Below are 25,746 nucleotides of genomic sequence, written 5' to 3'. Positions count from 1 at the left end.
TTACTAAATTGATTGAAATTAATTCTAGTTTATTCTTGCATAAGAGTTGGAAGTAATGAAAATACAACTGTTACACTTATCGGTGGTTCTTGGTCTCAGTATTCCCAAAGTTCCTGATGAGACCTTAAATTTAAAACCCAGCTCACCTTTTGGTTATGCACAGGAAGTGCCAAAAAGCAACAATTTCTGTTTCTAAAAAGTTTTCTTTTCATATAGTAAATACATAATCAACATATATCATTAGAATTGCTAGAATCACTTTATTGGAGAACTATTTTAAGTTCATAAGTTTTGACTATATTTAAAGTAAAATCTTAGATTTTAGAACCTGTATTAATTTTTAATATATTGAATTTAGAAGAATGAAAAATAGTCTTAGCCTTCCAATGTGTAATATAAAATCAGGTTTGTTTTTCCAAAGTACTATAATCATAACATTGTTATTATAACTTAATTTCCTATTGACTGAATTTTTGGGGGGGTTGACTTAAATATTTCTATAGTCATTTCATTTGAGTCGTGGTCCAAATACAGTGCCTTTGTTTAGTTTGTCTTTTCATTTATAGTTGTTTCCTCAACCTTTTTTCTTCCATTCATTTGTTGAAGAAATTGTCCTGTTGAATTCCTCCCATTCTTGACTTTGCTGATTGCTTCCCTATGGTGGTGGTAAGCATGTGCCTTCTTGTCAGTGTTTCCTGTAAATGGAATTCTATCAAGAACCTTGGTCGGTTAGTAAGTGGGTTGATGGGAATGTTTGGCAAGATGCGACTCTGTGTACTTTCTGTTTTTTGCATTATGTCAGGATGTATCTGGTTGTCATCTGGTAGTCTTATGTTTGAGATTGCTAAACTAGTTGCTGTAATGTTTTTAGCATAGCAACCTTATGACCATTGCCCAAAATATTTCTTCAGACAAAGATAAAATTTGCCAGCCTTTAATCCCAGCACTTGGGAAGGCAAAGGCAGGTAGATCTAATTGAGTTTGAGGCCAACCTGGTCTACAAAGTTACAGGACAGCCATTATTGTTTACACAGAGAAACCCTGTCTCGAAAAGAAGGGTGTGTGTGTGGGTGTGTGTGTGTGTGTGTGTGTGTGTGTAGTTTATATATCTTTAGAGGTTACAAAATGCTGTAACTATAAATTTATAAATTTATTTCCTTTATAACTAATGTGGTTACCCTAAAGAGCCACTCCTGTGGCAGTTAGGGTAATAATGCTTTATTCTTTTTATTCTCTAACTCTCAGAATAATTAGTTAATGTCTAGTTTTGAATCAAGTTACACTGTTTGGTCCCCTCAGTTCAATTCTGTCACTACTCTTTAGGGCAGGGAAGTGGATGGAATCTTGTTATATACCCTAGGCTAACATCAAATTCACTATAAAATCCTAGACTAGCCTTGAATTTGTAATCTTTCTACCTTGAAAGTGCTAAAGTTACAGGTATGAACCACATACCTGTTGAGGTTTAACTAAAATTCTGCTTTAGGATCAACCCTGAATAGTGAGTGAGTTATTTTCTGGTGTTACATTGAGAACAGTCTTTATATGCAATTTTTTTTTTTTACTTGAGGATACCTGTTCTGGACCTTGCATTATATACAAGAGCATACCATGCAAACATCATGTTTTTCACTTTACTAGTCAGTGGGTTATATGAACTAGTCATTGTTAAACAGACTTTGTGTTAGTTTTGTCCAGCTGTTTGGTAATGTAAGTCTGTGAACACATGTAACGTAGGCTAGGCTATGCTGCTTAGTCAGTTAGGTGCATTTTGTGAATTGGAAATTTTTTAGCTTACATTGGGCTTATTAGAATGTGGAACCCTAAGTCAGGGAATATCTATACTTAATACTTCATTGGGAACATTGGGCATTTATACTATTACTTTACTCTTCTAGAACTAGACAAGTAATCCCTTCTTGTTTCTCCCCTTTTAATAAACTGAAATATGTTAATGGTTTCTAATTTGTCCTAATGCTTATGCTCTTAGTATTTAGATTACTTTGGGTCTTATTAGTTATAATGCACCATTTTGTGTATTTTTCCTTGGTTTTGAAAGACTAAATAAATGGCTTCTCAAAATGTGAGCCAACACCCCACAAGAAAAGAAATATTGGAATGTATAGCATGAGCTTTGAATTCAGTGGAATTAGTTGATCGAAAGCTATGAATGGTGAAGATTATGTTAAGTAAATAGGAGTACATTCACTGTTGCATTAGATGATTTCAAGACTCATCTTTTCTCTTAGTCAGAATATTTTATATTAAAATGGCTTATTATTTACTGTTAAGTCTTACTAAAATTTCTGATTTCAACTGATTTATTCAGCTGCTCCTCTTAGAGGAAATGTATAAGAGTGAACAAGTGGAAAGTTGATTGTTAGGCTCTGTTTCATTTCTGTGTTTTATGTATGATAGTTAAATATTTCAAAGTGCTAACTGAGTAGCATCAAGTCATTTTTCCTTAGAACACCTTCATGTTCATCATTTCATCTTTGATGTGGAGATTGACTGCCTCAATGATGTCCATTTAAAATGAAGAAAATAAAAAGTAAATGAGCCCAAAAGACTCCTTAGACTAATAACTAAAAGAATTGAAGCCATTATACAGTTCTAACCTTGGATATTATTCCTGTCCCATTACACTGTTACATGAGGAATGGAATGATTTTAAAAGGCGTTTGAGTAATATATTTTAACTAGCCTTTCAGGAAGTAATGTTTACATTATCCTGAGGATTTTCTGGATTCTTTTCTCAATTTAGTTATTCTTGAGATTTGTATGATAGACAATTGTCTAAGCACCTTTAGTACCTTCTCTATGAAATCATATTTCCTATTCTAAGATGGGCAACTCATGAACAGACTGTAGAGCATCACATCTAGCTCTTAGCAGGTTATGCACAAATAGTCATGTATGCTAAGGCACTATTTCTACTCTTCAGGACATTGGAAACTTGTTTATTTTCTCATGGAAGGGTTAAACGAAGAAATTCTAAAAATGTGTTTTATGGTACAATTTATGATTGGCTTTCTGCATAAGTTTTGTTTTGTTTTTATAAGGGCTCTCACTATGTGACTCTAGCTGGCCTGGAGCTTACTGTGTAGATCAGGATAACCTGGAACTCACAGAGATAATGCCTGTCTCTGCCCTCCTGGGTGCTGGTATTAAAGGCATGTGTCACCATACCTGGCTAAAAATTAATTGGATAAAAATTTATTGGTTTTTGTTGTGATGTCAAGACAGAATGATTAAATTTTTTTGCTCTTAATGATTTTGTTCATTACCCTTAGTATTAGTTTGGGTTTTTTTTGTTTTTTTTTTTTTTTTTTTTTTTTTTTTTAAGAACTATCACTAGATAACCAACCAGAAGCAGTAAGGGGAAAGAGTTTATTATGACTCTTGGCTTAAGGATACAACCCATTATAGCAGGGAAGTTGTGGCATCAGCATAGTGAGGTGGTTGGTTACATTCTGTTCTGAGATTTAGAAAGATATGACTGGTAATGCTTATTTTGTAACCCCTCTCCTTCATTCTGAGAACCCAGGATTTGAGATGGTATGGTTCATATTCCAGAAAAGTTTTCCTCAGATAAACCACCCAAGAAACAACCTCACAGATGAGCCTTGAGGCCTGTCTCTTAGTTCATTCCAAAGCCAGTCAAATCAACAGTGAAAATTAACCATGAACCCTTTAAGCATATTTGTGACTTTGTGGTTCTAATGTTTGTGAATGTTTTCTCTAGTTAATTTAGTTAAAATGATTACAGATTTAAGACAGAATACTTGGTTGATCATACAGTTTGGCATTAGATCACTTGAAGCACACATTTAAATTTGTACAATTTGGGCATCATACCCAAAACTTGAGTCTTTGAGCACTCAGTTTGCTGTTACTTGGAACATTTCCAATCAAATTTTCAGCCTGAGCATATTCAGCATTGAATTCTACACAAATACTCAACCTGTAAAACTTAGAAATGCAAAGCTGGGCCTTGGGGGCAGACACCTTTAATCCCAGCGTTCAGGAGTCAGAGGCAGGGGGTTTAAGGCCAGCTTGGTCTATAAGAGCAAGTTTTAGGACAGGCTCCAAAGCAATACAGAGAAACCCTGTCTCGAAAACAAACTCTGAAACACCTGTAATCCTGAGCATTTCAGATATGGAACACAGTTGTGCTAGACCTCAGGAAGTGAAGAGTTTGAAAATAGGCTTGCAGCCATGGCTGGTAGTGCCCAGCTGCAGAAGCTGCACTTCCACAACACATAATCCTCACTGAACTTTGCAGTAGTTACTATGTGAAAAGAGATATCAAGCACAAAGAAACAATCCATGGTTACAAGTTATCTAGAATGGCACACTTGATTTTTAACTCAAGGATCCCTTGTGTGTTTATATAACTTTGTCAGCCATTGTCTACTTCATGTAGTTTTTCCTTTTCCACTGTATACCATTGACTCTACAGTATGTGCCATTACATTTTAAAATGGAGACAAGGGTTTATGGAATGAGAGAAATGAGTCTAATTTTTTTGTTTGTTGTAAAAAACATGCCCACCCCTTAAATATTTTGTAGATGAGAGCCTTTGCATTAAAAATGTTATTTTCCACCTTTACTTAATATCATTTTACTGTCATTTTATTATTTTCCCATTGTCCATCTTCCAATTTCAATTTCACACTGTAGGTCGAAAGACGAGCATTGTAAGCGTTCCAATTTATGGATGCATTTAGTGTTACCAAAATTTTTTTTCAAATTTTTAAAAAGAAATTAACTGATTTTGGAGATCATTGGAAAAGCATCAAGAATATTCAGGACAGCCTTGAATTACACTTAAAAGAACCAAATACTGCCAGATACCAGAACATATACAATTGTAGTAATTAGAATTTTGACACTGACATGGGCAGACAAATAAGAGTACCCAGAGATAAATGTGCACATTTAATTACCTGACTTATGACAATAGTTGCTATTCTAATGAATGAAAAAGATGTTCTTATCAGTGAGTTGGACCAAAGTAATATGAGCTTTTTGAGTTTTGTTTCACACAAGTAAATATACACATACCATTTTTAAATGAAGTGATTAAGTTTAGTCTTATAAAAAGAGACAACAGAAATTTTGATTGTGTGCATATGGTTTATTCAGATATTTCTCAGAGGGTTCCTTTATTTTCTGGTAATATCTGTGAATAAATTAAAAGGATCTTACTTTAAAAATTTATAATCTTAGATATTTATGTAATAATAAGACTTTAATTATAAACATAAATAGCAAAATTGTTACTTGAGAAAGGTGAGTTTACTAATATGTTGTCTTTAGATTTTTTTTTTTTTTTTTACTTGCTAGTTGACTGTAAATTACCAGAGACTGCCTTAAAATGTTTTATTATGTCAGGCGATGATGGCACATGCTTTTAATCTCAGCACTCTGGAGGCAGAGGCAGGTAGATCTCCTTGAGTTCAAGGCCAGCCTGGCCTATAAAGCCAGTTCCAGGACATACTCCAAATCAATACAGAGAAATCCTTTCTCGAAAAAAAACAAAAATAAATATTTATTGCTCATTTTCAAACTGACTAATCAGTGAGGGTTTTTATGGCTTTAAAAATACTCTAAATTGAATATAAATAACTTTTACTCATAATTATTAAAATGAATTGCTTATTCAGTGTCTTTTCCATGAAGTTGAATAACCCCTGCTTTGGTTTGCTGGTTTTTTTTTTTTTTGTTGTTGTTGTTTTTTTGTTTTTTTGTTTTTTTTTTGTGCTAAAAATTGAACCAAAACAAGTGCTAAACACTTGTCCAATTACCCAGCCCAAATTTATCCAATATTGAATACTTAATGTGATGTATCCTGGCTGAGAAAAACCATAGCCTTTATTCTCTGTCATCAGGTTTGTATATTTGTGGTGCTCTTACCTTACTTCATTAAATAATTTAGTTCTATAGGAAGGTGGTGATTCCAGTCGGGACAGTAACTTTCCTTTGTAGTTACATGCTCAGTTTGTTGTTAGCAGATTAGTGATTAGAATTGTTTTAAGGTTATTTTTCCCAATACAACTTAGAATGTCCAGACCATTGTATAACTTTAAAAGTTAGCAGACTCAATTGAGCTGGCTGGTACACTCATATGATCCCAGCATTTGGAAGACTGAGACAGGAAGATTTCTAAGTTCAAAGCCAGCTTGAGCAACAGTTTGTGGTAGCATGTTGGTCTCAACAAATTGTGGATTTCAGGTTTCCATTTCTTTACTGGGTATATATATATGTAAATACTTAACATCTTTTTATTTTTGGTAGTTATGGGGTTTTTGCTTTTTGTATGTGTATATGTAAGTTTTTAAAAGATTTTTCTAGGTTTGGTACATCTTTCACAATACCTTGCCAGTTGAGTCCTTTACCACTTCATAAAACCAAGGGAGAAAATAAATGTGCTTGTGTGTGTTCAAGATACAGTGTAATATTCATAATTTATGGAACAAACTTTGATGCTGCTACTAATCATGACTTAAGAGAAATTACATAATCAAGAAAGGCTGGAGAGATGCCTCAGTGGTTAAGAGCACATAAGTGCGCTTGGAGAGAACTGAAATTCAGTACCCACCATCTGTATTCTTGTGTTTATCAATCTAGTTTTCATGAAAGGAATCCAAGCAGGTTTTGAAACCATACAGAACCATTCTGTTTTGATAGAATAATGGAGGTGGAACTATGTATGTATTTTGGAGAGATATTGTATAATACTAGACTGTGTGGGTCATATGCTAAAACCTGGTCCGTTTAAAATATTCTAATGCATGAAGGGGGTATTAAGAACCTTGTGGGTGATGAAGCCATACACCATACATTTTGTTACAGCACTAGAGAGTATAAGACTTCTAAACTGCTTTTAGAAAATAATCATAGACATAGATAACTTCTTTCTGTGTAAAGGAACTTCTAGTCTACACTTACCCATTGTCTGTGTACATTTTCTTACAATATTATATGTAACATGAATAATAAACACCCAGAGACAGATATAGGGGTTCAAGCTGAGGATCAGAGCAAAGCAGCCACTCCAATGGCTCTTACTTATACAAAGCTGAAATGGCAATCCTGTCTCCACAAATCCTCAGAAGCAAATGCTTTCCTGGTCTGGAAACAAAATCTCACATGAGACCCTTTGCTTCTTCCCTTTATACTTCCTAGTGCTGGGATTAAAGGCATTGAGTTCTGTTACTTCTCTTAGACTGGTTCTTTGTGTAGCCCTTGGTGGCCTTGAACTCATAGATGTCTATCTGTCTCCTGAGTCCTGGGATTAAAGGCGTATGCCTACACTTCTATGGCTAACTAGTGTGGCTGTTGGAATTAAAGGTATGTGTCACCACTGCCTGCCTCTATGGCTGTGGCTAGCTTTGCATTTTGATCCCCAGGAAAGCTTAGTTATATTATTATATCACCACAATTTTTTTTAAACATTTGTGCTTTTTATATTAGCCTGTTAAGATGAGCTCAAACTTACACTTTTTACTAGGATCACTTCGGTATTTAAACATGTAGTTTTGTTTTTGTTTTTTGGTGTTTTTTTTTTTTTTTTTGAGACAGGGTTTCTCTGTATTATTTTGGAACTTGTCCTGGAACTAGCTCTGTCAACCAGGCTGGCCTCGATCTCACAGAAATCTACCTGCCTCTGCTTCCCGAGTGCTGGGACTAAAGGTTTGCGTCACTAACACCTGGCTGAACATGTAGTTCTTAAAAAGAAAAGGAATAAAAAACAACAACAAGAAAAGAAAATTCTTTGGAGCTTGAGAGATGGCTTAATGCTTAAGAGCACTGGCTGCTCTTCTAAAGGACCTGGGTTTAATTCCCAGGATCCAATACCCTCACACAGATAAAACACCAGTACACATGGAATAAAATTAAATTTAAACATACAGTCTTTATCCCTTCTCCAACAAAATATGTGTTTATTGTGTAAATATGTAATTAATTGATAAGAACTAGAAAAATTTTTACTGTTTATATATAACATCACTATCCAAGTATATATTATAAATGATGTTAAATGTTCTTTGAAGTGCAGGAGAACAGTTTGAAAACTTTTAAGTTGATTGTTCAGCATAACTAGTTATGCTTTCTTGATTAAGTTAGTTTCTTGGGCTTATTTTAACAAAAATAAAATGGAATACATTTGTGTCATAGGGTTACTAAAATGATGACATTCTGATTGATATATATGCCATTGTTACAGTAAAGCCTAAGAATGTTGCCAGTGCAGAGGAGCATAAAAAGGTGTGAACTTTAGTGATTTTACATAAACATTTTTAAATATGAGGAAATAGTGAAAAACAGTACATTTCAGTCATATTAATCTAGGAAATAGTATATTATTTAACTTTAATGAATTAAAATGACATATATATGTTTTTTGTCCTTCCACCATTCACACCGAGGTGGGTACATATGCTTTATGTTTAAGCATACTTAATATTCTTGCCAGTGAATGGACACCTAGGTATATATTGTATTTCTGAAGACTAGATGTCTAAAATGGATGTGTAGATTTGGTCATACTCTGAAGGTTCCTTATACTTTTTGAGCTTCTGGTAGTTGATGTCAGTTTTCCCTTTTCTGTTATTTGAAGATGCTGAACTCTAATCTGCCACTGTCAAGTCAGCACATGGCTTTTTTCATAAGAATCTCTTATGGCAGTGGTTTTCAGCCTTTCTAATAAGACCCTTTAATACAGTTCCTTATGTTGTGGTAACCCTAACCATAGTATTATTTTCTTTGCTACTTCATAGCTATAATTTTGCTACTGTTAGAAATCATAATGTGAATATCTGTGTTCTCTGATGGTCTTAGGCAACCCATGTGAAAGGGTCATTGGACACCCCCCACCTGGGGCCTGACCCTCGGGTTGAGAATCATTGTCTTAAGGTATGAAAACCAATTGTACCCCAGTCTGACTTCATTTTTGTCCATAGAGGTCTGTTTCTAAAGTCAGAGACAGGTGTCAGTTATAAACTCTTGTCAGGAAAGTTATACAATTCAACCCTGGTTTCCCAACTCAGAACCAGAGAAAGGATAGAAAATAATTTTAGGAACACAGTGGAATGTATTCTAACAAATGATTGCCTTAAACTATTTTAATAATGAGTTTTGGGGAAGAAAGATATAGGATAATGAAATGTTTTATTTAAAATTTGTGTATTAGTTTAATATAGAATATTTAGTAGATAGCTACCATTTTTCAGGTTATTGCTAAGCACAGCAGGATAACAAATCTAGAACAGGAGCGCCTCTAATCCCAGAATTTGATAGGACAGAAGTATCAGGAGTTCAAAGTCATCCTCAGCTACAAAATAAGAGCTCAGCGTGTGCTACTTTAAATTGTCTCAAGGAAAGAAAGACATGGAACAGTGAGTTGGCTTGGCAGGTAAAGGTGTTTAACATGGAACAAGCCTGGTAACTAGACTTGAGTTTCTAAGGATACATAGAAGATGAAAGAAGAAAATACCCAGAGTTCTCCTCTGCTCCACCTGTCCTGAGAGGGTGACAGGTCCAATTTCATTCTTTACCACTCACTAGTTTTAAAACATCTGACTAGGTATGTAGAACAAGCAGACTATCATTTCAGTCTGGGAATGACAACAAAGTTACTGACATGCAGCTAGTGAGGGTATGCTGCTTTCATATGCTATTATCTTTCCATTTCATCTATGAAAATATTAAAAACAATCTTATTGAAGATGATTTTAAGTTTTCATAGAAATTTCTCTAAGAAATCTAGTTGTTTAGAATTCTTCCATACTATATACCAGAAATTAAAAGCATTTAAGAAAGTATACAAGCTATGGTAGCACATGCCTGTAATCCCATAGTCTGGGAGGCAGAGGCAGGTGGATCTTTCTGAGTTCCAGACCAGCAAACCCTGTACAGTGAGACACTGTAACAAACTTAAAATGTTGGGAGAAACCAATATAGCAACAAAGCAAAGCACATCTGACTAGCTTCACTTATCATTTATCTCCCACCCAATCTGGAATAGCAATTCCTCATCAGCCTTCAGATCTGTCTGTTGCGACCATCTCTTTTCCTTTTCTTTAAAGCTCTCACATACCGGATGTGGAGCACACTGGCCCAAAATCATTTGCAGTAGAAGTACAAATAAGGATGACCGGTTTGTTTGCATAGTCTAAAATATTTAAGTTCTCTAAATGCTAGAATTTTAGCACATTTATTTGTCATCTAAATGGCATATTTTCAAAATCTAATCAATTTAGCATTATTAACTAAGCAAAGGTCATGTTGAGAATTGGCTTTGGGGAACACATAGAATAGGATCAAGGATTGTCTAATATAGAGACATTACTGACTAACAGTAAAGATAAGCAGTGGTACAAAGTGTGTGTATGAACAATTTGAGGGTTTAAGTAGCTAATGAGGATAGTGTTTATAAAAATTGTGCTAACTGCATTATTAAAGAATAAAATTACCCTGGCAGTGTTGGCACACACCTTTAATCCCAGCGCTTGTAGGCAGAAGGCAGGTAGCTCTCTTTTCAAGGCCAGCCTGGCCGATAGAGCAAGTTCCAGGTCAGCCTTCAGAGCTACACAGAGAAACCCTGTCCCATAAATAAATAATTAAGGGTGAAATTGCCTGGGTTATATGTCAATCAGTTGATAGAATGCTTACTTAGCTGGTATACACAAAGCCTTGGATTTGCTCTCGTGACCACATAAACCAGGTGTGGTAATTATTTATATAACCTGAAGGAGTGGAAGCAAGAGGATGAGAGGAGCACAAGGTACTCGACCATATAGCAAAGTCAAGGTAGGTCTGGGATGCATGTGACCTTGTCTCAAAAGTAAAATGACCTAGGCCTATAGGATGACTCTGGGTAAAGGTGTTTGCTATCGGATTTGAGGACCAGCATTTGATTTCAAGAATCCACATGGTAGGAGAGAGCTGACTTCTGTCCCCTGACCTCCACACAAGCACCCTATCCCACTTGAGATGGAGAATAAATAATAAAACATGCTGATAATCAGTCGTTCATGCAGTTATATGAAGAGATAACGAGAACCAGAAGGGTTAACGGTAGTGATGAAATCTGAGCAGAATTGAAACATTGAATTTAGTCACACACTGAGATAATTAGAACTCAACAGAATTTGGCTGAAGTACATACTTTAATAAGATTGTTCTAGAAAGAAACTGAATTCAGGGCCTGTATGTTTCATAAAATGTCTATGATTTAATCCAGTTCATCCCAGTTCATCATGTTGTGACTCTCGGCCATAAAATTATTTTCTTTGCTACTTGATAAATTTAATTTTGCTGTTGTTATGAGTCATAATGTAAATATCTGATATGCAGGATATCTGATATTCAATCACCAAAGGGGTTACAATCTCCAGGTTGACAACTGCTGCTCATAAACAAAGATTTCTGGTAGTCACTTACTAAGCTATATATACTATATAGCTAGACATCAGGTATCTAGCATGTAGTTTGGTACAGTTTGATAATACTTAGCAAAGGGTGAATGGTTCAAATAAATGTTTAATATACTGTAGAGTGGGATGTTCGGAGAAAGAAAACTATGGCGTGGATGCTAGAGTGAGGAAGAAAGAGTGCAGTTCACACTGCAGTATTAAATTGCTATTCTCGGGCCTTTTCATGCCTTTTGGATTATAACGTCTGATTTTGCGCTGGTATTGGGGTCATCCCTACATCATGGCTTGGACTCGCTGTGCAGTATTACTGTATGTGCAATTGATATAAGAGAAAGCTGGTGGTGGATAATTGTTTTTGTAACTACTAAATCTGCATTTTAGTTGTCTTTACATTTTCTTGTTTTAAAAGGACACTGTCAAGTACTTTAGCTGTTATTCATAGTAGAAACAATTTCCCTATGTTTTAAGTTTCTGTTACTGCCTTTTATTTTCTTGTATGGAATAAATGTAAGTTAGAGGCTTGTGGTAATGGCTTTAGTAATAACTGCTCTTTATTACTACTATGACTTACCTATACGATAATAGCATTTTAAGGAGAATAATTTTAATACATTTTCACGTTTCAAAAAAGTATTTATATGATGTTTTCTAAGTTTCAAGCATTAGTAAATTAACTAAAATCGCTTGCCTTTACATGGAAGTATATTTGACAGTATATTTTCAATGTTTCCCAAAAGTATAGATTTAGCACTCGATGTTACTCCATTCTACTGTAAATGAATCTTTTTTCCTCTGGTGTTGTAGGTAGAATCCAGGGTATTGAGTATGCTAGGCAAACACTCTACCTGAGCTACATGCTGAGACTGCAAATGAATTTTAAACCATTTTCATGGACCCAAATTTGAGTTTTACTAATTAATTATAACATGCTTGTTAATACAAGTTACATTGTAACTTACCTGTGGAATAATTGCCAGAAATATTTGCTGACCACAGCTGCTTTGTTGTAGGAGGACTGACAAATGGCAGTGGTCGGTATATCTCTGCAGCACCTGGAGCAGAAGCAAAATATCGCAGTGCATCAAGCACTTCCAGTCTGTTCAGCTCCAGCAGCCAGCTCTTTCCTCCTTCTCGGCTACGATATAATAGATCTGACATCATGCCCTCCGGCCGCAGTAGGTTACTGGAAGACTTCAGGAACAACCGCTTCCCCAACCTTCAGCTCAGAGACCTGATTGGACACATAGTGGAGTTTTCTCAAGACCAGCATGGCTCCAGGTAGGTGGTTAACGATTCCTCACATATCCGCTGCTTCTGTTCCACGCTACTGACTTTAATAAGAAAGGAATCTAAGTGTTTATCTCCCTGGGCTACATGCATGGTAAGATTCTTGTATGTGTGTCCTTTCGTCCTTTCTTCCTTTCTTTCTTTTTTTCTTTCTTTCCTTCCTTCCTTCCTTCCTTCCTTCCTTCCTTCCTTCCTTCCTTCCTTTTTCTTCAAGAAAAAAATAAAAGGAAGAGTTTTTAATTTTGCTGACTGAAGTGACACATGCCTGAGGCTACCCTAAGCTCTACTTAGTGATTTTTTTTGGGGGGGGGGCAGCCTTGCCCTTTTCACAAGATCCTTTTTTTACACACACACAACGGGGCATATAGATGATTTCAGAAAGATTGTTATTAGCTTACTGTCTTGGAATTTAAATTTTTTTCCCTTATAGATTTATACAGCAAAAGCTAGAGAGAGCTACTCCAGCTGAGCGACAGATGGTATTTAATGAAATTCTACAGGCAGCCTATCAGTTAATGACGGATGTTTTTGGAAACTATGTTATACAGAAGTTTTTTGAGGTAAGAACGTTTATTTTTGTTTATGTGTTCATTCGGTTTTGCTAGCAAATAGCTCTAAAGTTGAGCAACAGTTATTTTTAGTAAAAATATATATAAAACTAGGATCAAATTTTTGGAAGTCATAGGCAGGGACAGAGTCCCTGTGGCTTCTTGGTGAGACTGTGTGAATTACCAGTGTCCAGGATTAGTGTCTCAGAACGGCCAAGGTGGGGCTAGACAGGTGGCTCAACAGATGAGAGTACGTGTTGCTCTGACAAGGATATAGTTCCCCTAGCACCCAATTTGTGAGCCTCATAAACACTTGTGACTTCAATTCCAGGGACTATTTGACACCTTCCTATGAAGGCACACACATTTTAAAAATTCAGTTTAAAAGAAAAGAGTACAGATGAGCCTGGCATTGTTGTGCACACTTTTGGTTGTACACACCTCCAGCGCTTCTGTAGGCATAGTTAGGTGGATGCCTTGAGTTCTAGGCCAGACAGTGCTACAGAGTGACCTTGTCTGCTGGGGTTGATGTTGTAAACATAGTAAGATAATAATAAGGAAATTTTGATAGGACTTAACACTCGCCAATAGGTAACTGCTACAAGTGTTTCCCCCCCCCCCCCCCCACTCAAGACAGGGTTTCTCTATTGCTGGAACTCATTCTGTAGACCAGGCTGGCCTCGAACTCTTTTTAGAGATATGCCTGTCTCTGCCTCCAGAGTGCTGGGATTAAAGGCGTATTCCACCAACACCTAGCAATGCAAGTGTTTCTTGAGTCTTAGGTTTTTACTGTTGTTACAAAGTACAGCAGATAGTATGTTGGTCAAGTTTGGCGAAGTACTATGATGCTCATTTCTTACTAATGCTGTCTTTCAGTTTGGAAGTTTGGATCAGAAATTAGCCTTGGCTACTCGTATTCGTGGTCATGTTCTCCCATTAGCCTTGCAGATGTATGGCTGCCGTGTCATTCAGAAAGCTTTAGAGTCTATTTCTTCTGATCAGCAGGTAATTGTAAGTTGAGATACGAGTTTTGTAATATTTAACTTAAAATTGAATTTCTTTTCATCTTAACACTTGAGAAAAAATGATCTAAAGATTTTTACCAGGAGACTTAAAGATTTTTCCATAAAATCTGTCATTGCTATTTAAAAGTTCCAAAGCAAATGTTTTATCTGTTCACTGCTGTAGCTTCTGTGGAGTATCTGCAGTCTGGCAGATAGTGCACCCAATGATGCCTCTTAACTTTTTATCATTTGCAGTTTCAGGATATATGTCACTGTTTCCACCATTTTCTTGGGGTCTACCTAGTATTTCTATTTTAAGAATTCTAATTCTCATATTTCAGTTAGCATGTGCATACATATATTATATACTGTTTTTTTTTTTTTTAGTCTAGTGAAGAAAAAGATTGACTTCTTCGGTGCTGGAAAGAGAGTACATGTTACTCTACTAGAAGACACAGTTGAGTTCAGACCCAAGTACACAGGGCATAATCTCACACAGATACACATTCAGATTTAAAAAAAATAGTGTATGTATAAGCATATATAAAAAGATTTACTTGATTTTAAAGAAGAGAAATATATGTGTGAGTTTTGAGTATGTTAATAAAGGGCCAATATATTTCCTGTTATATATTCATTAGACTTAACAGTATTGAGTACAATATGAAAATGAATGTTACTTTACCAGATTTTAAAATATTTTAAATGATATACTAACTACTTAGTAGGTTTTTGTGTCATCTTATGTTGTCTTTCAATATGAAATTGTTTTATGTGTTTATATTACACAGAAATATAAGTGGAAAAACTTTTTAACTTCATCTTTATAATTTAGAAAGCTAATTTTGACTGTTAGACAATGTAAGTAAATTCTGTAGGTTTGAAAACTGAAAGAGGAGGTTATCTTAGGGTTTGTGTGGCTATGATAAAACACCACAGCCAAAATCAACCTAGGGAGGAAAGGGTTTATTTCACATTAGGGCCTGGAGGCAAGAGCTGATGCAAAAAGTAGTGGACAGTGCTGCTTACTGGTTTGCTCTCCATGGCTTACTCGGCCTGTTTTCTTACAGCACCAGCACAGTGATCTGGGCCCTTCCACATCAATAACTAAGATAAATGCCCCATAGGCTTTCCACAAGTCAGTCTGGTAGGGCTATTTTCTCAGTTGAGGTTCCCTCTTCCAAAATGATTCTAGTTTGTGTCAAGTTGTCATAGAACTAGCCAATAAGGAAGAGGTGGATAAAGGGGCGTGGGTGAGTGTACAATTTAATCACAAAGTTTAAAATCTGGAAGAAAACTCCATTACTTCTTTGGAAGAAATTCTTAGTTTTAGACTGATTGAAATGAGGCACTGTGGAGAAAATCCATACAACTTCTCTGCCTGCCATCAGTGTCACAAGCAGCCCAGTCTTTTCATTGCTGTATCTTGGATATTTGGAGGTAGAAAGCACTGACATTGTTGTAATAAGAACTAGCTAATAAATAATAGTATCTCTTTTAAATTTTGGATTTTAAGTTATATTTTGTAATTCAGTCTGTTTTAGTTTAGGCATAAATCCATGTTGTAGGTTAACAGGATTACTCTATAATTGTGTTGGGATATATAGTAGAGTTAAAGGTTCTTCAAATGCCTTTAGATTATGTGTGCCCGTTGCTTAGCAGTAATATTTTCTATCTAATAAGATATACAAATCATATTAATAGTAAATTTTATTACAAATTTTATTGTTAAGCATTAGATAATAAAAAATGCCATCAGTAATGACAATAGATGAAACACAGATAACCTAGCACCCCATGTTTTACTCTTTTATATACTTTGATAAAGTCATGTAGACATAATAATGATTCCTTAGGAATAAAGGGTGGAGGTACTAAATAGGTCACAAAAATAAAATCTCAAAAAAAATATTTATCAGACTGGGTGGTAATGGCATACACCTTTAAACCCAGCATTTGGGAGGCAGAAGCAGGTGAATCTCTGTGAGTTCAAGGCTAGCCTTGTCTACAGACTGACTTCCAGAACAGCTAAGGCTACACAGAGAAATCCTGTCTTGAGAAACAAAAGTTTATTAGAAACTTGTTTTAAAAGAACATGTACATAGTGAATATTGCAGTTTAAATATAACAAGTTTGCCATCACTGGGTTATGTTAGCATATATTATTGTTTCTGTGGTTTGTTTTAATGGTTTTTATTTTGGATGGTTTCTAAGTTTTCATATACTAAAAAAACCCAAAATACTTTTGAGTATACTTTTTTATTTTTAATTTTTCTCCATATGAATATTTTTAATTCTGTTGGGTTTTCTGGTGAAATAATTATTTAAATAACTTTTGCAGAGTGAAATGGTAAAGGAGCTAGATGGTCATGTGCTTAAATGCGTGAAAGATCAGAATGGAAACCATGTTGTACAGAAATGTATAGAATGCGTTCAGCCACAGTCACTACAGTTCATCATTGATGCTTTCAAAGGACAAGTAAGATTGACTTTTGACACTAATTTCTTTAGCAGAGCATTTTGTGATTTGAATCTTACATTCTTTTAAGTACAAGATTATATTTGTCACTTTCATTAAACACAGTAAATGTAGGGACCAGAGAGAGGACTTGGCAGTTAAGAGCATTGTCTGCTTTTCCAAAGGACCTGGGTTCAATTCTCAGCACCCACATGATAGCTTAAAACTGTCTGTTAATTCCAGTCAAAGGGGATCTGTCACCTGCCACCTGTATACAGATAAACAAATATATAGGCAAGACACCAATGTACGTACATACATACATACATACATACATACATACATACATAATTTGAGGTGGTGAATGTAAATTGGGTGCAGTTGTACATAGCTGTAATCCCAGCACTTGGGAGATGGAAGCAGGGGTATTTGTAAGTTCACTATCGTTGTCAGGTATCATGTCTGAGAGCCAGCCGAGGATGTGAGACCTCTTTCCTTAATAATGAAACTATATTTACACAGGCAAAGTAACTAGTACCAAAAACACAATGATTAACAGTCCTAGTCACATTCCGTCTCCCCTTGATCCTGTGACTTGGTTTCCTCCTAAAGATTGAACCCCGGTCCTTACACATGCTAGGCAACTGAGCTATATCTCCTGCCATTAGATTACTTTTTGATCAAAATTAGCTTTATGCTGTCTAGGTAGCTCAGCAAGTCAAAAGGAAATACTGTCAAGCCTGTTGACCTGAGTTTGACTCCCCAGATCCCACATGGTGAAAAGAAAAACAGACTGCACCAAGTTGGCTGCTGACATCCATGCTGGGGGATACTAATGTTGTGATTATGCTAAATACAGATCCACCAGCTGAGCGGTGGTGGCCCATGTCTTTAATCCCAGCACTCAGGAGGCAGAAGGCAGATGGATCTTTGTGAGTTCAAGGCCAACCTGGTCTACAGAGTGAATTCCAGGATAGCTATGACTTGCCTTGGAAAAATCTAAATAAATAAATAAATGGTAGTAGTAATAATAATAAGTGTGGGCCCACCACTCGCCTAGTTTAAACTGAGTCGTCATATTGTCATCTCTCAGTCTCATACAATGATTCAGAAATAACAGAAAATGTCTGTTTCCATCCATCTATTTTTGAAGGTGTTTGTGCTATCAACCCATCCTTATGGCTGCAGAGTCATTCAGCGTATCCTAGAGCACTGCACTGCAGAGCAGACCTTACCCATCCTGGAAGAGCTTCACCAACACACAGAACAGTTGGTACAGGTACATGTCATCTTATACTTTGAAATGTTTGTATATTTTGAATTTTTCTTTAAGAAATGTAATTTTTTTGTTAAACTCTAAAGATGATGAAGCAGAGAACTTTTTTTTATTCTCTCAATTCTTAATGATGGAAAGTAATTTTTAAATGTCTGTTATAGGATCAGTATGGCAATTATGTTATTCAGCATGTACTGGAACATGGTCGACCTGAAGATAAGAGCAAAATTGTTTCTGAAATCAGAGGAAAGGTGTTAGCCCTGAGTCAACACAAATTTGCCAGGTATTGCAACAGTCAGTTCCCCCAGCTCGTTTTACACAATTTTTTAGTAGGCCTATAGTTAAATTCATGGTTGTCAACTTGTGAGATGTTCTGTGGCCATTTCTGTTTTAAAAGTAATTACAAGCCAGGTGTTAGTAGTCCACATCTGTAATTCCAGCACTCAGGAGGCAGAAGCAGGTGGCTCTTTGTTAGTTGAAGGCCAGCCTGGTCTATAGAACAAGTTCCTGGACAGTCAAAGCTGTTGTACAGAGAAGCACTGTCTTGGGAGAAAGGGGGGGGGGGGGAGTCATTTTTAAATGACAAATTCTATTTTGTCTGTTTTCTAGTACAGTGGAACAAATTGAAAAGTCAAGAATATTTGACTTTTAAAAAAAAACATAAAATTTTTCTGTGTTGCCTGTAATTTTTAGCAATGTAGTAGAGAAGTGTGTTACTCACGCCTCCCGTGCTGAGAGAGCTTTACTGATTGACGAGGTGTGCTGTCAGAATGATGGTCCTCACAGTGCCTTATACACCATGATGAAGGATCAGTATGCCAATTACGTGGTTCAGAAGATGATTGACATGGCCGAACCTGCTCAGAGAAAGATAATCATGCACAAGGTAAGGTGCACAGATCAGGGATGAGTGACACTGTGTGACTCTGGACTGTGCGCATATACTCTCGTTCTTGTAGGATTAATCTCCCCACTCTAGTTCACTCAGTAAAATCATATTCATTTCTCAACTGTTACTTTTGTGTTAGTCTTCCTTCCCTCATCTTTTTTCACTTGTATGCAGTAATTCATTGGTTGAATGTTGAGGGTTTTTTTTGTTTGTTTGTTTGTTTTTGTTTTTGAATGCTGAGGTTTTGGGGTGTTTTTTTGTTTGTTTGTTTTTTAATATTAGATTTCCCTATTAAGGGGGCTGCTCTTCCAGGGGACTGTTTGAATTCCCAGCATCCTCGTGGTGTCACAAAAGCATCTGTAGTTCCATTTCTAGGGTGTCTGGTACTCTCCTGACCTTAGTGAACACCTGCACACATATGTATATACACACACAATTAGCAACAAATCAATCATTTTAAAGATAGATTTTCCTTTATATTATTATACTTCAAGCTATTTCTTCTCTTGAATCTAATCATACTTTAAAAATCACTCACTGTGCTGGCAAAATGGCTCATAAAGGTGGAGTTATTTGCTATCAGGTCTTTTGACCTGTGTTGTTTCTGGGCTCCAAATATGATGGATGGAGAAAATTGACTTATATGCAGATTGTCATTTGACCTACCTGTGTGCCATGATGCACATATGCTTAAACACAACGTGTAATTTTTGTTTGGGCTTTTGTTGTGTTTCAGACGGTGTGTGTGTGTGTTGTGTACACACACACGTGTACCTATATTTTGTAGTTGGGAGGCCTGTATAACTTGTCGAGATTCTATCTCAGTAAATTAACAAAAACAAACTGGGAGGGGGAAAAAAGTGTTACTGCTTTCCCTGACCTGTTTGCTTTAGTAAACATGGGGCAGCATTTGTCACTTCTTCAAACTTTTCTTTCCCTTAATAAGAGAGTATTCTCAGTATTTCCTCATGCCATGCACTATGTCAGGGCCATTTCCTGTGCATGGTAATTAACAGATAGTAGCCTTAATTATAGCACTGAGATTTTACAGATTGATGTGCTGTTGTTTGGGGGGGGGGCTTGTTTTTGCCTTTTTGACTCTCCTAAGACTTAAAAATTTTAATTTATACTACTTATTGAGCCAACAGTATATATAGTATTTTTTAGCTGTTTAATGCATTCTATAAATGCCCTTATATAATTATTTTTATAGGATGATATAGATATTGCCCAGTTGTACTCAGGAATCCTAGAAGCTGTGTCCCTGTGAGAAGAGTTGCCTATTCATCAGTCTGGTCGGTGAAAATGAGTGTATTCACTGCAAGTCTAGCTGTAAAGGGGGCAATATAGGTTTGAAGAACATACAGTTCCCTAGTGTACTGTATTCAGGACTTCCTTTGCATGTGACACAGCAGTGGTTTATTTATTCATTGAACAAAAAATGTTGCCTTTTTAAGCATTTTTAGAGAAGTTTATGGTTTACAATTGGTTTTGTACCCAAGCAACTTTTTAATTATTTTTGATAGCAAGATTATCCAGAACTGTTTTAAATCATAGAGTATGCAAAATGGCTCAGCAGGTAAAGGTACTTGCCACCAGGCCTGAAGACTTGAATTCAATCCCCAGCCCACATAGTAGAAGTAGAGAACACTCTCAAATAGTACTGACCTCCATTTACTGAACTGGCATGTCCACACCATACAAAAATTAAAAACCAGAAGCTGTAATAACTTAGGGTTTTTTGGTTTTTTTTTTTTTTTAAACAAGATTATTTGTTTTTCAGATTCGACCTCACATTACTACTCTTCGCAAATATACATATGGGAAGCATATACTGGCCAAGTTGGAAAAGTATTATTTGAAAAACAGCCCAGATCTAGGGCCTATTGGAGGACCACCAAATGGAATGCTCTAAGGGAAAGGAGAAGATTCAACCATGTTTAAAGAATGGGTTTTCTTTGTGAATTATCAAAACACAATTCAACTATGAATCTTGATTTTTTTTTTTTTAAAGCAAAACTATTTATTGACTTTCTTCATCCATTTGTAAATTTTTAAGGTTCTTGTGTATATTTAGGGGGTGGGGGTGGTGAATTATAAATTATATTCAACCCTGAGTGGAGACCTATCAGATTGGATTTCTGGTGAAGCACAGAATGCCTGTATATGATGTAACTGTATCCCCCCACTCCCCCCCAAGAAAAAACAAAACAAAAAAAAAAGGAAAAAAAATGTCACATATTTTGTAAATTTATACCTTGTAAAGTCGCAAAAAAATAGTTTTTAAAGGGAAAAGTACAGTATTTTAGTAAACTGGCTTTGCAGTCTGGTAGGTCTACACCCATAGCACAACAGCGTTATATAGATGTACATAGAATTATAGTTCTTATTTTTTTCCTTTATGTGAAGCCTTTTATAACAGACTAACAATCAACTGCATAAATATTATTAATATTTTAAAAAGAAAGTTAAGTTGTATTTTGGTAATTCACAAACTATCATGCAAAGAAAAACTCAGAAAAAGACAAGAATAAAATGATTTGAGATAACATTATTTACAGTGGATGTGGTTTTAATAAAAAAAAAAATTACTGCCCTAATATCCCTGGCAATGTACAGAAGAATTGTATATACTTATTGTAATGAGTTAGCCCCCCCCCAAAAAAAAATCATGGTGGCACTTCCATTCAGTTAAAATTGCACTGAATGAAAAGTTATATTTCACACTAGCTTTTCAATTTGGTTTGCAACAAGAACGAATGGAGATTTGTATTTTGTTCTAATTATAGAATTAAAGACTTGAGGAAGTGTCGGTTTATTCTGCGTTTTCATAGTAGATACATAAATAGGAACCTGATAGAGGTGAGAGAGGCCACTGAGAAGTGGACTGATAGTTCAGCATTTAGCATGATTGCATATTCAGAGAGCTTTTTTTCTTCCTATAAATAAACACATTGTGTGTGTAGGGGTAGGTGTAAGTTTACAGTTTGAAAGCAGATCTTGTTTCAGTGTTTGTTGAAAGCCTTGCTAATTTCGTAGTAACTTTCTTTGGTTGTACAGGTGTACATTTGTAAACCTCCACGCTGTAAATGGAATCTGTTTTATCTCTTTGGGAAACATTTGCATTTTAGTGTACATTTACATCCCTGCCCTCTTTAACCTGGCAATATAGTGTTGTATAATGTAAATTTATTTCTCCAAATTGAGAGTGATTTTTAAAAATTTTTTATCTTTATATGGTTTCAGAAGTATGAACCAGCTTTCCTTTTATTATTGTGGAAAACATTTTGTTTTATAACATAGTTGTTGATTCTGTTGATAATGGACATGCTAGGATCTGGATCACTTTCAACTGAAGTCAGGGTATTGTGCATAGTAAATAGAAAGTGTTGGACTGAGATTTGATTACCACAGATGCCAATGCTTCTTCCATCTTTAAAAGTGATGTGACTTTTTCTTTGTACAAAAGAGTACTGTATTTTTGAATAGCCTACTCCCAAGTAAGAGCAAATCTGTATGATAACATTTTTTCCTCTGGACATAAGACATTATAACAGTAACATGATGTACATTTACAAGCGGCCTTATGTACATTTCCCAACAATCTTTTTAAGGCAAAATTGTGACCATATGTGTATAATTAAAAATCCGTTTTTAATCCTTTGCCTATGAAAATATTTTGGAAAAAATTGCTTTGTATATTCAGTTTCTGAAAGATAAAGAAAGTGCTTTGTATTTTGTTGAAGTCAGTATTTTGTATAAACATTTATGTTGACCCACTTAGGTTCAGTGCTGAACACTGAAATGACTTGCTATTTCTGTCATGAATTGTAGAAGGGATTTTTTACTAGAGGTCTGCAGAACAGAAGCAATCAGAGCACAATATTGAGTATAAAGTTCTATCCTTTTGTTACTCATATCATGAACCTTAAAATTTGGCATGAAGTTTGGGGTGCCAGGAGTATTTCATGTTGATGTTGAGTTACTCTAGCTTTCTAACCCAACATTCCTTGGTGAGGCCATTAAATCCAGCCACTTTTCACCATTCTCAGTCACACTGGTTCATCAGCATGTCCCTGTCACAGTAGCAGAATTTTGTCACCTGTAGAGTGGAATTCTTCCTCCTTTTTCCACTTAATTTTGCCAGCCTCAGAGTGTCTTGGCCCTGGGTTGAATGTAACTTCCCGGCATCAGCCCATGGTTTCAGGGTCAAAGCTGTCTGCAGGTATTAGAGATTAGCAGCCCTTCCTTCCTGGTTCCTGTTCACCCTTACTTTTGGATGCTCGGGCAGCTGTCACTCAGTTCAGAAAGTGGCAAGTCCTAGAGAAAGTTACTTGGAACTGAATCCTCCTCTAGCAGTCCTGATTCATACTTCCCAGTGCTGACAACCTAGTCTTCCTGATACTTTTAGGCATATTCTAGAAAATACCTGTTTGTGTAGAAATTTTATTATGATCTGCCAGTTTTGGTGCCCACCCTGATTCCACTTTCTAGTATGTTGGCATGGAACTTTAGAAAGATCAATATTTCAGAATAAAGAAGTCTGATTGGGCGGAGACCACTTAGGCTTTACTCTTGAGTGACTCATTTTGATGTAGATTGTTTCTGGACCAGTTTGTCTAAGTCCTGGCTCTTATTGGTTCATATGAAATGTTATCTTCACTTTGTATATTATGTATAAATTAGAAAATGAAATGTGTGAATAACATTGTATGAAATAAACCTGGTCTTGTGTTTTTCTCTAGATAAAATATCCCTCTATCTCAGTTATAGTCGAGACTGCCTAATTAAGTCACTTAACTTCACACAAACTCCAGACTTTATCAATTTGGCTATGTCAGAAGCCTGGGTGCCTTGGTGGGCTAGTGCTACTTACTTAGCTCATTGGTTGTAGGAATTGAAAATACATTAGAAGATATCTAGGGCTTGGGGCTTTGTTTAAATATGTATTTTGCATATTTAAGTGCCCTATCTTCGTGTATAATGCACAAAGGGTATCAGATCCCATTATAAATGGTTGTGAGTTACCATATGGTTGCTGGGAATTAAATTCAGGACCTTAGCTGCTGAGCCATCGTCTCTCCAGCCCTAGGTCTTGATCCTCTCCCCTTCCCCCACAGGGTTTCTGTGTAGGTTTGGAGCCTGTCCTGGAACTCGCTCTGTAGACCAGACTGGCCTCAAACTAACAGATCCACCTGTCTCTGCCAACTGCAATCCTAGGAATCAAGTTCTGGAAGTGCTCCTATGGCTTCCTACAGTTGATCTAAGGGGGATTAGTCATATCCTACCGTATTATACAAGGAAAGAATGACATTGCTATTGCTGTGATGAAACACTTTGAAGGCAACTTACCTGTTTATTTGGGCTTAAAGTTCCCAGTGGGATGAGTTTGTCACCATTGTAGCATTGAATGAAACATGGTAGCAAAGCACCAGGCATGGTAGCAGGAACAGTTGAGAGCTCACATCTCAGAACTACAAGCATGCCACAAGTCTGAGTTTCACAGTGACATGCTTCCTACAGCAAGGCCATACCTATTTTATCATTCAAATCGCTACATTCTACTTCCTGGCCCCCATAGTCTCATGACCATATGAAGCAAGAAGTGTGTTTAGTCATCCAGGTTCAAGTTTCCATAGTCTTTCTCTATACCAAGTATACAGCATGGTCGTCATAGGTGTACTAGATTGAGTATTACGGCTATCTGGAACTTGTAGGTGCAATCTAACTTGCTAACATCTTTGTTAGAGAGGTCATTCTGAGTGTGTCCATGTAGACTGTTATAAGGGAATTGGGCAGTGATGGCTTACACCTTTGGTCCCAGCACTTGGTAGATAGAGGCCAGCCTGGTCTACAGAGTACCAGGAGAGCCAAGGCTACACAAAGGAACTGCCTCAAAAAGGGGAGGGAAGACAAAGCCTCATGACAGAAGCAGAGACAAGACTCAGTGTGTGAACTCAGGAGCTCCTTGCTTCCACAGAAGGAGGAGCACAAGAGAGTCCCCCTTGGCAGCATGGAAAGGTGGCCTGCCTGCATCCTGATTTCAGACTTCTAGCCCTTCCTTAGGACTGAGAAGATCAAGTTATGCTGCTTTCACAGTCTAGTAGTCTGTGGCCCTATAAGACTGGTATAAGTAAGGGCTACTAATGTCACAGAAATACAGACATTGTGGGCCCTCTGATGATAGAACACATCTTTAATACTTGTCAGACACAATGGAACCAGCCTGGGATGTAGTGCTGTTGACAATGTTTGCCTAGCATACAGGAACCCAAAATACTAGCTAGGTTTGTTCCCCAAGACCATGTAAAGCTGGGTATGATGCACCTGTGTGGAGGCAGATGAGTCAGAAGTTAGGTTAACCTTAGCAGCTGCATCCTGAATTTGAGGCCAGTCTGGGGATTGTTAGCTTTAAAAACAAAGAAAACACCTGACCAGGCGTAGTGTGGATGGAAGATGTGAATTCAAGGCCAGCCTGGTCTATACAGCGAGTTTCAGGACAGCAAGAGCTGCACAGTGAGATCCTGTGTAAACACCAACACAAAAATGTAAACCCCAAATAAACAACCAGCCTGAAACTGTGGGAGCTAAAAGACATTTTCATTTATCTTCCAAACTGATCAAATACTTTCCTCCATGATCCCTTAGGGCAGTGGTTCTCAACCCAAACCATCCTTTTTCACAGGGACTGTCTAAGACTACACAGGTATTTATGATTCACAACAGTAGCAAAATTACAGTTATGAACTAACAAAAATAATTTTATGATTGGGGTTCACTACAACATAAACTGTATTAAAGGGTTGAAGTGTTAGGAAACTTGAGAACCATTGCCTTAGG

At 36.5% G+C, this 25,746-nt stretch overlaps 1 protein-coding gene across 8 annotated transcripts in view; it reads left to right on the top strand.

The window, feature by feature from the left end:
• Nucleotides 1–23,628, top strand: part of Pum2 (pumilio RNA binding family member 2) — a 74,545-nt gene extending 50,917 nt beyond the window's left edge. For 5 of the 8 annotated variants that reach the window (XM_051181671.1, XM_051181674.1, XM_051181669.1 and 2 more), the window contains 8 exons: nt 12,455–12,722; nt 13,162–13,291; nt 14,156–14,290; nt 16,625–16,762; nt 17,895–18,020; nt 18,179–18,300; nt 18,711–18,903; nt 20,690–23,628. In XM_051181671.1, coding sequence (XP_051037628.1) covers nt 12,455–12,722; nt 13,162–13,291; nt 14,156–14,290; nt 16,625–16,762; nt 17,895–18,020; nt 18,179–18,300; nt 18,711–18,903; nt 20,690–20,821 — 1,244 coding nt within the window. In that variant the 3' untranslated portion in view covers nt 20,822–23,628. The remainder of the gene's footprint in view (nt 1–12,454; nt 12,723–13,161; nt 13,292–14,155; nt 14,291–16,624; nt 16,763–17,894; nt 18,021–18,178; nt 18,301–18,710; nt 18,904–20,689) is intronic. The other 3 variants (XM_051181676.1, XM_051181675.1, XM_051181670.1) reach the window with 1 other exon arrangement.
• Nucleotides 23,629–25,746: the final 2,118 nt, after the last annotated feature.

The sequence above is a fragment of the Phodopus roborovskii genome, unplaced genomic scaffold, assembly GCF_943737965.1.
Source record: "Phodopus roborovskii unplaced genomic scaffold, PHOROB, whole genome shotgun sequence".
Classification (NCBI taxonomy): domain Eukaryota; kingdom Metazoa; phylum Chordata; class Mammalia; order Rodentia; family Cricetidae; genus Phodopus; species Phodopus roborovskii.
The sequence above is the reverse complement of the archived record's forward strand: the minus strand, read 5'-3'. Positions and strand labels throughout refer to the sequence as shown.